Here is a 12,047-nt window from a genome sequence, read left to right as displayed (position 1 = left end):
TCTAGTGATCTGCTGGTCAGATCGAGGAAGAGAAGATCAGGAGGAGGTGGCTTGGCCAAATTGGAACGAAACATCAATGCTGGTGAGGCTCAAGACCCCGCGGGTGGGTGAGGAACTCAGGCACACAAAACCTACTAGAAAATAGCTATATGTAACCAATCTGGGTTGCTTATACATAACAATTCATGTTTGGTTTGATAAGTAACTGTTCAAGCTTGGTCTGATAATTTGATGTATTGAGAATGGTTTTCAAAGCAGTATTGTCATTTTTCCAGATTAAAAGTTGCATTTAAGTCAGTGGGATTAGGTAAATGACAGGGGTCACGTTATCTGCCTGCTGTTTGTATTTTGCTAAGTAGATAATTTTAAAATCAGTGTTTTGAGTCTAATTGCCTTTAGTTAAATTTCAAAATATAAAATTTTACTAATACTGGTAAGCAAATTTTCTGCTGACACTAACATAAATTACAGTTTATAATTCTCTGTTTAAAAGAAAACGATTTAACGTTTGCACAGGTATGTATCCTTGATTACTATTTAACCCGACGTAAAATTTACCTTTAATCTTTTGTCCAGGTAGGCAGGAGAAACCCAGCCCTGCCTGGCTGGTGTGGATTTCGTAGGCTTTGTCCTAACCAGCCATTTGAGTGGATGTGCAGAGTCGAGAACTTCCACATATTGCCGTTCTTTAAGGTGAATGGACTCTTTTTCTGTTGGCAGTGGACTGTAGTCTGCTGTAGCCATGTAAATGTCAAAAATCTACCATGTGGAAAGTAAGGTATTAATTTTTTTTAAGAAATGCTATTTCTAAGATAATTTCTTATATTTTCATTGAAGCAGTACATATGCACAACTGCATACTAACCCACTAACTCTGCAGTTTCCTCTCACAAGAGTTAATATTGCATGCATGAGCCTGAACAGTGTAAATGGAAGTTATTTGACTCTGGCAGTTGAACTAGCCAAACTTCAGCCTGTCCTCAAATGTCAGACAGATTCCACCCTTGTGATAGCAACTAATCTGTTTTTGATTAAAATCAACTCGTGTGAAAATAGATGTACATCAGGAATGGGAAGAAAGTCAAGAAAATTACAGTAATCGCGCATTACGCAAAATTTTGAAGCAATGGGCTGACGTGTTCCTGGATCCTGATGGAATCATCCTCGTACCTTAAAAGATGTGGTTAGTGAGTTAATGTTCCTAGATATGGACACAATTCCTTTAAATTGGAAAGCACTTAATTTAGCTCTGTTAATCATAACGCAAAGGAGCAGAAAGTAGGAAACTGTGGGTCAGTTACGTTAATATTGATTATAGGAAAACATTTAAAGCTATTATTGATTATGTTTAAGCAAAACAAATATTTTCAGACAGCTCTTTTTTTGTTGTAATATTAGAGATTTCAAAGTACACTCTACCTCGCCTCTGGTTTCTGCATCGTCAGATTCGGAGGAGGATTCGTTGACAATTGATGAGGGCCTGGATCTACCATGACGTGGAGATGGAGATGGAGTTTTGCCTTCCTCATCACTTTCCGCTCCTGGAACACGTAATGAAGCTGAAAAACAATTTACATTTTTGCATCATTTTACCACTACTTTTACATTTATCATTTTTTAACTATGCTTTTCAGCAGGTGCAGGATGCCATTCGCTTTGCAACACTGATGGAATATTGCACCTGTTGTAATTCACTTGGATTTTGGGGAAAATGCTCAATATTTTATTTATTTCGGTAAAATGAAAATTATAATATATTCCTCAATGAAAACACCAATTTTCATCTCTACATCTGCCTGGTAACATGATTAAAACCAATATCCCATGACAGAAATAATCATGCAGGCAACTCTATGTTTAATCTCCCAAAACATTGGAATAACTGCAGTCAGGCAAAATCTACAGAGGAAATGGACAGGAGAGATTTCATATGAGAACTTTCTTCAGAACTGAAGGGCCCTGATCTGAAACAACACCTGTCCATTCCTTCCAGAGATGGTGCCTGACATGCTGGTTACTCCACTCATCAGTCTGAAGAAGGGTCTCGCCCCGAAAAGTTACCCATTCCTTCTCTCCAGAGATGCTGTCTGTCCCGCTGAGTTACTCCAGCATTTTGTGTCTACCTTATGCTGGTTACTCCAGCACTTTGAGTCTTACTCAAGGTTCCAGCATGTGCCGTTCATTGTATCTCCATGATCTCCCACCATGGTGAGATTTATGCTTCACATTATTCCATTGTGTGCTCTTTTCAATACTGAGATAGAGTGGGACAAAGGTAGATGAGGATATTTAGAAATAACACACTTGAAAGGAATGGATGGATCCCATCACACAGATATAAAAAGGGGTTGTTAAGAGCAAACGGGTAATGAGAATGTAATTCTGCTTAAGGAGTTAGGGCTCAAACAGTGGTATAGACAAGTCTGAGCTTCAGCCAAATTCTGTACAACACGAGTCTTAAATTTGAATGGTAACATATATTGATGGAAGTTACATTATTTACCAGCTTTCTTAAAACAAGAATATTAGGTTAAACTAAATTCTATAGAGATTATAAATTTCCAGTGGCTGCAATTCTTTGCTCTTTGCTTAAACTAATCTTACTGTCCTCACGCACCTTGAGTGATTTTTGCAGAGACGATTTGTGTGATCTGAGATGTTAATTTTTGTAGGAATTCTTCTGTTCCAACATCAGCTAGCAAAAACTGAGGCAAGGCTGTGGTTGCAGTAACTTCTCTTCTGATATCTTCCGTCAGAATTTCTTTCTGTTCTGCAACATAATGAAAGAAAATTTCAGAAAGTCTAAAGGTAATTCAAGATTGAAACAGGCCCTTCAGCCGTACTTGCCCATGTTACCAAGGAATCTACACAAGCTAATCCCATTTGCCTGCACCTGATCGATATCACTTTAAACTTTTTTGATTCATATGGGTGTCTAAGCGTATCTTTATAACCTAAGCCATCCAGTTCAGTAGCGTCCCTGTGAAACTTTTCTGCGCTATATCCAGTTTAATGACATCCTTCCTATAGCTAGGTGACCAGAACTGTGGTCAATGCGCCCAGTATGGTCTCACCAATGACTTGTACACTCCTATTTTGTCAACTCAATGCCCTAAGCAACAGAGGGAAGTGTCCCAAACGCTGCCTTTATCACCCTTTCTAACCGTGTCACCATTTTCAGGGAACTATGTACCTGTATTCTTAGGTGTTTCAGAAACCCTCTCCATGGCCCTGCCCTGGGTTAACTTATCAAAATACAACACCTTGTACAAACTGAGTTAAAGTCCATTTATGATTCCTTGGCCCACTTTCGCAGTTGATCTGGATCCTGTTGTAATCTTAATAACCTCCTTCCCTGTCCCATACACCTCTCATTTTAGAGTCACCCTAAACATACTAACCACATTAACAACATTGTCCAAATCATTAATATAAATGACAACTGCCAGTGAACCCAGCATTGGTCCCTGTGGCACATCACAGGTCCGCAATCTGAATGACACCCACCCTCCATGACCATCCCATCTATTTTCACCAAGCGAAGCCAATTTTGTAGCAAAGAAAACTAGAAGACCATTAGTGTTTCAAAATCTTTAAAAAAATATATTAAGTGAAATGCATTTTGAGAATTTTGGTTGGTATTAATATCTTGTGAATCAAATGCAATTTAGTTTTATTTGAAACACAAAGTATTTATGTACATTATGTAAATGTGCACTAGATATACAGGATACATAGGTACAGTGCTACTTTTGTTCAATTTGGCTTTTTAACACTACAAAATTCCAAAAGGACAGGCTTTAAAATGTTTTAATGACTTTATATTTGTAAAAAATGTACAAAGGTACTCACTTTTCTCGAATGCTTTATGATCAGGTTCTTGTCTGCAGCATACAGAGCCATAACATCGTTGTCGCACAGTTGAAAAGAAACAAAGAAATCAAAGTGAGGGAATAAAAACATTATTCTTGTGACTATCCGCAACGTTTTGTTTTATTCTTTACATCTAAGCTTAGCCTTTATTAGTTTTAAGATGCAACTAACAATAGAGATTTTATCTAAATCAGGATATTTTCCAAATCCCAATTTTCTGTGGTTCTGTGTCTAGGACACTGGCATCAAATACTGTGCCCCGCACTTCTGCACGGTGTAAATTTAAATCCATGGTTAAGCCTCTTAGGAAGGATTCTTCGTCAATCAGAACTGTATTTTATAAGAAGGAACTGCAAATGCTGGCTTAAACTAAAGATAGACACAAAAAGCTGGAGTAACTCAGCGGGACAGGCAACATCTCTGGAGAGAAGGAATGGGTGACGTTTCGGGTCAAGACCCTTCTTCAGACTGGTTAGGGATAAGGGAAACGAGAGATATAGACTGTGATGTGGAGCAATAAAGAACAATGAATGAAAGATACGCAAAAAAGTAACGATAAAGGAAACAGGCCATTGTAAGCTGTTTGTAGGGTGAAAATGAGAAGCTTGTGCAACTGGGTGGGGGAGGAATTGAGAGAGAGTAATGCCGGGGCTACCTGAAGTGAGGGAAATCAATATTCATACCACTGGGCTGTAAACTGCCCAAGCGAAATATGAGATGCTGTTCCTCCAATTTGTGTTAGCCTCACTCTGACAATGGAGGAGACCAAGGACAGAAAGGTCTGTGTAGGAATGGGAATCAGAATTAGTGTCCAGCAACTGGGAGATCAGGTTGGTTCACGCGGGCTGAGCAAAGGTGTTCCGCGAAACGATCGCCCAGTCTGCATTTGGTCTCGCCGATGTATAAGAGCCCACATCTTGAACAACGGATACAGTAAATGAGGTTGGAGGAGGTGAAAGTGAACCTCTGCCTAACCTGAAAGGATTGTTGGGGTCCCTGGACACAGTCAAGGGAGGAAGTATAGCGACAGGTGTTGCATCTTCTGCGGATGTAGGGGAAGGTACCTGGGGAGGGGGTGGTTTCGGTGGGAAGGGATGAGTTAACCAGGGAGTTGCAGAGGGAACAGTCTCAGCAGAAGGCGGAAAGGAGTGGAGATGGGGTGGTGGTGGGATACCATTGGAGGTTGCGGAAATTTCGGAGGATTATGTGTTGTATGCGATGGCTGATGGGGTGGAAGGTAAGAACTAGGGGGACTCTGTCTCTGTTGCGACTAGGGGGAGGGGGAGCAAGGAAGCAGCTGCGGGGTACCGAGGAGACACGAGTGAGCGCTTCATCTATGATGGGAGAGGGGAACGAGGGAGAATGAGGACATCTCAGATGTTCTACTATGGAACACCTCACCTTGGGCACAAATTAGGCATAGATGGAGGAATTGGGAGTAGGGGATAGAGTCTTTGCAGGAAGCAAGTGTAGACGATATAGTTGTGGGAGTCATTGGTTTTGTAATAGAAACTATATAAACGTCAGAGCTATATTTAGTTGCCTTATTATTTAATCAAGCAAATGATTGCATGATGGAAAGCAGTCAGGAAGATAAAAACTGTTTCAAACTGTATGATTTGAGTACATCCAGTTTACTTCAGTAACATATGTGATTTCTCCACCTACAAACTATTGTCCTTCTCCCCTCCCCTGAAGGTGTAAGCAACTGATGTCTTGTCAATTCTTCAGAATAAATGTCAAAATTATATTCACTCATATCTAGATCTTGTCTCATCTATTATCTTGGTCTAATCTACCATCTTCACTCCCATTGGCTTTACATGGGTTCATGGTTCGCAATCTGAAATGTGTGTCTTGCTTTCCCTTGTGCCGTACTCCCACTTAAACCCAGTAATCTGTGTTGGGCAGTCAATGTCTTCAAATGTCATTAGACTCTCAAAACTAATACTCTTATGTGTTATCATGCATTTCCACATTACCATATCAACAGAGAGCCACATAATCAGAGTGAAATCAATTCATCCATAATCGGAAAAGATTACCCAAGAAGAAGGTTAGCCAAAATCTATTAAGTGGATTTACCCGTGGAGGAATGTTTCCATTAAAGCTTCTTTCACACTTGGGATTTCTTCTGTTGAAACTTAACATAAAACATTAAACATTGTAAATTAGTTATGCAAATATTTCATTTTTTATTGAAATGGCAGCTAATTTTAATATGCCATATATGAATAAGATAAACTTTTTTTTAAATGCATAAAAAGAATTTTCATAAAATTGTTAATTTCCTCTTTTGCCAGGACAAATTATGTGATGCGCTCTGCACTAAATTAACTAAAAGGAGTGAGATTCTACAGGCTATACGTGCCTCCAGATTTCAACATCAAAGAGCTCGCAGTACTGGGTAGAGACTGATGTCAGGAAGCTCCAAGCCACATGAGGTTCGACCAGCTCCGACCCAGGGTCAATTGCCCGGCGCGGGGGAAGCTGAGATCCCCCTCGATGCGGGAGCTTTATCGCCCGACGCAGAGGGCCCGACCGCTGGCTGCAGGAGCCAAGATCGCCCCAACAACGGAAGGCTCGAGGCCACCGACCGCGGGAGAACAAAGAAGGGAAGAGATTAAACTTTTTTTTTTGCCTTCCATCACAGTGAGGAATGTGGACAAGTAACTGTGGTGAATGTTTATGTTAAAATGTATTTTGTGTGTTTTGTTGCTTTTTATTGGTATGACTATGGCAAATCAAATTCTTTGTATATTGCAAAACATACTTGGCTAATAAAGTATGATTATGATTATTTTGATTATGATGACAAACTTTTCAATAAATGTTACTCACCATCAACAACACACAAGTGAGCAGAACAAATAGATTGGCCAGCTTTGTTTGTAGCAATACAGGTATAGGTTCCAGAGTACTCCTGCCCAACATCCAACAGGATTAAACTATGCTGCATATTTGAGCTAGCTAATGTATAACCCGGTGTATTTTGTTTAATCCAGATGACATCTTCAATTGACTCTTCTTTAAGCCATGTTATATCAGGCATTGGAGATCCTGCAAAAAAATATACCATTGGAGATCTAAGTATTTAAATTATAATTTTTAGCTTAGTTTAGAGATACAGCACCGAAACAGGCCCTTCGGTCCACCGAGTCCGCACCCACCAGTGATCCCCGCACATCAACACTCTCCTATACACACTAGGGACAATTTACATTTATAGTCAAGATTCAAGAGTGTTTTATTGTCATAAGTCCCAGATAGAACAATGAAATTCTTACTTGCAGCAGCACAACAGAATATGTAAACATAGTGTACTATGAACAATATAATAAACGAGAAAAAAAAAATCAGTTCAGTATATATATATATATATATATACACGCACCCATAAACATTAAAAACAAACAAACAATAATAGTGCAATAATAATCTATGTGGTTCAGAGCTTATTTGGAGGTTGCAGTTTAATGGCTGAAGGGGAGAAGCTGTCCCTGAACCTGGACATTACAGGGTTTGGTGTTACGGTGTAACAGGCTCCTAAACCTTTTTCCGATGATAGTGGTGAAATGAGTGTGTGGCCATGGTGGTGTAGGTCTCTGATGATGCTGGCTGCCTTTTTGAGGCAGCGAGTCCGGTAAATCCCTTTGATGGTGGGTAGGTCAGGTAACCAAGCCAATTAACCTGCAAACCTGTACGTTTGAGTGTGGGAGGAAGCAGAAGATCTCATGGAAAACCCACGCAGGTCACAGGGAGAATATACAAACTCTGTGCAGACAGCACCCGTAGTCAGAATCGAATGCGGGTCTTTGGCGCACTGTAAGGCAGCAGCTTCACCACAATGCCACCATGCTGCTCTGATTTCTGGTGATTTTCAAGGAAGTGCTTTGCAAAATTGTTCTGAAACCCATACCGCATGTGAATCAGAAGAACAGGAGATGTGCGAGGGTGATGAGGGGTGAATGTAAATTCTCATTTGAGTCCAGGAACCGTACCAACCACAACATATGGGCATGAATAATTGGTGATATGTATTACAGCTATACACTTGCCACTTTGCAGATTTTCTAAAAACACATTATGTAGTCAACATACCTTCCACTCTGACAGTTAAGGTAATGCTTGCTCCTTTCCTTACGCTCCTACTTGTGAAGCGCTCCAGAAACCTTGGCGGAATCAGCTTCTCTGGTTTTCCTGGGTACACAAGAAAGTAAGAAATTGGAATATAAAAAAACTACTCGCATCCTGCCCCCTAGCTGCTCTGACATTTAATAAGATCATGACTGATATGTTACCTCACTATCACCATCTTGCAATAGAACTATCTTTTTATTTCCTTAATATCTAAAAACCTATTAATCTCTGCCTTGAATGTACTCAGTGACTGAGTTTGCACAGCATTCTTGGGAAGAGAATTCAAAAGTTAACTAGCTTATGAATAAAGACATTTCTTTTCTCATGAAAAGTCAGTCTCTCCCTTATTTTGAGACAATGAATAATGCTACCCCAGCAAAGAATTTATTCCCAATAATTTTGTACATTTCATGAGATCACCGCTCATCCTCCTTAAACTCTAGCGAATAGAACCGGTCTGATTATTTGCTGCTCATAGGACAATGCCTCCAGTCCCAGGAATTAATGTGTTGATCCATTGCACTCCTATGCTTCTTCAGCCAGGCAGACTAAATATTTCAGATAGTCTCACATTTAACATGTGTGGGGCTGAAGAACAACCAATAGGAAAGAATCCAGTACTGATTTCTAAATACTACCTAGTTTATTTTCCTGTTGTTAACCAAGAAACTAAAATGTTCATTGTTTATATTTTGAATGCAAAAGGAATATTTTAAAAATAGGCCAATCAGACTACAGCAACTCCAAAATATGAAACTCAAATGCTGAATTACCCATTCTGATTCCAGTGAGATGATGACATGGAACTCTACTTACTTGCAGACTCCAGTAGTTAGCATTTCAGAGAAAGTGGCTGGGGCAATGCAAGGACCAGCACAGAGGGAGAGCACGGAGTGACCAAGGGACAATGCCGGCGAGTTCTCAAGCTGGCAAAGAGATAGAGCTGACGGAATGTCCCAGGCCAATTTCTGGATTACATTTAAGAAGTGTGCAAACCAACATCATGGCAACACTGTAGGAGCACCTGGGCTGAACATCAGGTTATCTAGCTGACTTGTTTAACTTACTTACTTATCAGTGCGTGTGCTAACAAAGCTCTTACAGAGTGGTTGATTGTGAAATATCAACCACTCTGTGTAAAGATTTTAACCACAAAAACCTACATCTGTTAAATCTCGTACCTCTCACCCTATAACTGTGCCTGTCTTGTTTTTGATACACCTCTGTTGTAATGAGTTGTAATACATTAATTTTTACCTGTTGATTTTTCTTCAAGCTCACATTTACCAAATTCTTCACCTGGGCCTGAAACATAATTTAAGTACAGATAATAGAATCAATTTTCAGTGGATAATTGTATTGAAGGCAGCATTAATACAAATAAGAGAGCACGGTATTTACAGTAGGCCAAGCAAGCTATTTTTGATCTTAATGATCAACTTCAAGGGATTTCTGGAAAGTTTAACATTAATAGGATTCATTAAATCAGAAAGGAGCAGGTGGGTTAGTGGATTAAATTGGGAACTAAGTTTTTAGAACATAGGACAGGACAGCCCAAGAACAAGCCCTTCAACATACAATGTCAGTACGTAGCATGATGCCAAATTAATTTCATATCACTCCATTCTCTGCATATCCACATGCCTATCTAAAAACCTCTTTAACACCACTATCATACATGCTTCTACTATCACCGCAGGCACCCACTAATCTCTGTGGAAAATAAATTGCCCCACATCATCTCCTTTAAAGTTTGCCCCCCACCACCCAACTTCACCTTAAAGTTAATATCTTCTAATCCAGGGAGCATTGGTCTCTCTTCTGCGCTCTTTCCAAAGCATCCATATCCTTCTTGTAATGGGGTGACCAGAACTGCACACAATACTCCCAAAGAGACCTAACCAAAGTCCTTTAAAGCTGCAACATGACTTCTCGACTCTTATACTTAATGCCTCAACCAATGAAGGCCAGCATATCATATGCCTTCTTTACCATTTCTTCTATTAGTATTGCCATTTTCAGGGATCTATGGATTCGGACTTTAAGATCCCTCTGTACATCATTGCTATTAAGGGTCTTGCCATTAATTGTATACTTTCTGGTTACAAACAACCTCCTGAAATGCCACACTTCGTACTTGCTCAGATTAAACTGCATCTGCCATTTCACCGCCCATATCTGTAACTGATCTAAATCCCACCGTATCCTTTAACAGCCATCCTCACTGTCTTCTATGGATAAACAGTTCCGATTCCAAACTGTTACTGTGGATCACAGGCATCTTAATTTTCTGGGTCAGTTTACCATGAGGGACTTTTATCAAATACCTTTCCAAAATCATCGCAGAAAATATACATTGCCCTACCCTTATCGCTTTGGTTACCTTCTCAAACAATACAATCAAGTTAGTAATACATGACCTGCCAAGGACAAAGCCAAGCTGACTGTTAAGTGTGTCTATTCAAGATATGATTATCCTTGCTAACAGAGTAACACTTGGTATTTAAAAAAAGTAGAAACAGCCCACTGTTGTAATACAATTCAAACCAAATTCGATTTTAAATGTTGATAGAAGGTGCCCAATATTTGAACTTCTAGTAAAAGCAGGTTATGAATTGTAGCCTCACATATTTCACCAGAAACACAAAACTGAATCTGAAATCATTCTGCTTACTTTGAACATGTACAATAGCAGATGTGTAGGCTGAGCCTGCTGAATTGCTGATGTATGCTGCATATTCACCACCAGTCTCTTTTGTAACATTGAGAATTTCCAGTGAATGATCTCCTTTCTCATCAATCATCAGAATTTCATCTGTAGCACGCAAAGGTATTCCATTTTGAAACCAATATACACGAGGGATTGGGTAACCTAAAAAGAATGAAAAAAAATTATTTAAAAAAATCAGGGACAACATAGAAACAATTAACCCATCCAGGCTTTACTTTTGGGCATAAACCATTCTATCTCATTCCTATAATCTTACTTAGACATAAATGCCTGTACTTCTTACTTATACTGACTAGTTCCTTTTATGAATACTAAAATCAGCTTTTGATAGATCGTACTGCAGATATACTTCTAGAACAAAATCTAAGGGAGTGCTACAATTTTGGAGATCCTGATTTAAATGAGACACGAAACAGATGTCATATTAATTTATTTCAATGATCAACGTGGATCTGATCCACTGCAGTTATTAAATAGGGTTGAAAATTGTACCTCTATTACTAGTTAAATGATCGTGCCCCGACCCGAATAATAGCTAGTCCAACCGTTATAAATAAATCCCCAATCATTCAGAAAGAGCTGCAGAAATAGGTTGTTCAAATACCCATACTGTTCTGCAATTCAGTAAGATCATGGCTGATCTTTTATCTCAATGCCATTTTCCTGCAATAACCTCTATCCCTACACATTTATTAATTTATTGAATAGACCCAATGACTCAACCTCCACAGTGATGTTGGATAGTCAATTCCAAAGTCTGGGAGTAAAAAATATGTATTCAGAATTTTGTGGCCAATCCCTCATTTTTGGAACAGTGACCCTGGTCCAAGCCCCTCCTTACCCTGTTGATTCCCTTATTAATTTTGAATGATGCAATGAAATCAATTCCCATTCTTCTAACTCTAAACAGTACAGGTCCAGTCTGCTTAATCACTCCTTATACAACAAAACGGCTGCTCTACCTTTCTCACAAGTATATTAGCATATATCCTTACTACTTAGGAGGAGGCCATTTGACTCATCAAGTCTATGTTAACTCTCAGAGCAATTCCCTCAATCTAATTTCACCATTTATTTCCCTGTAACCTTTCATCATACACATGTCTAAACAGTGATTAGGGATAGTCAGCAAGGTTTTGTATGTGGGAGGCTGTGTCTCACGAATCTGATTGATTGTTTGAGGATGTGACAAAAAAAGGTTGACGAAGACAGAGCTGTAGGTGTTGTATATATATGGATTTCAACAAAGTATTTGACGTTCCACGTGGTAGGCTGCTCTGGTAGGTTAGATTGCATGGGATCC

General features: G+C 39.4%; 1 protein-coding gene across 4 annotated transcripts in view; it reads right to left on the bottom strand.

Moving 5' to 3' along the window:
* Positions 1-12,047, bottom strand: part of obscn (obscurin, cytoskeletal calmodulin and titin-interacting RhoGEF) — a 435,173-nt gene that overhangs the window by 137,570 nt on the left and 285,556 nt on the right. For all 4 annotated transcript variants that reach the window (XM_033043588.1, XM_033043597.1, XM_033043606.1 and 1 more), the window contains 9 exons: positions 10,688-10,885; positions 9,271-9,318; positions 7,975-8,073; positions 6,715-6,933; positions 5,959-6,016; positions 3,853-3,884; positions 2,618-2,770; positions 1,420-1,559; positions 559-759 (listed from right to left, as the gene is read on the bottom strand). In XM_033043588.1, coding sequence (XP_032899479.1) covers positions 559-759; positions 1,420-1,559; positions 2,618-2,770; positions 3,853-3,884; positions 5,959-6,016; positions 6,715-6,933; positions 7,975-8,073; positions 9,271-9,318; positions 10,688-10,885 — 1,148 coding nt within the window. The remainder of the gene's footprint in view (positions 1-558; positions 760-1,419; positions 1,560-2,617; positions 2,771-3,852; positions 3,885-5,958; positions 6,017-6,714; positions 6,934-7,974; positions 8,074-9,270; positions 9,319-10,687; positions 10,886-12,047) is intronic.

Source organism: Amblyraja radiata, chromosome 2, assembly GCF_010909765.2.
Source record: "Amblyraja radiata isolate CabotCenter1 chromosome 2, sAmbRad1.1.pri, whole genome shotgun sequence".
Lineage (NCBI taxonomy): Eukaryota > Metazoa > Chordata > Chondrichthyes > Rajiformes > Rajidae > Amblyraja > Amblyraja radiata.
Note: the sequence above shows the minus strand (reverse complement) of the source record. Positions and strands in the feature narration are given on the sequence as shown.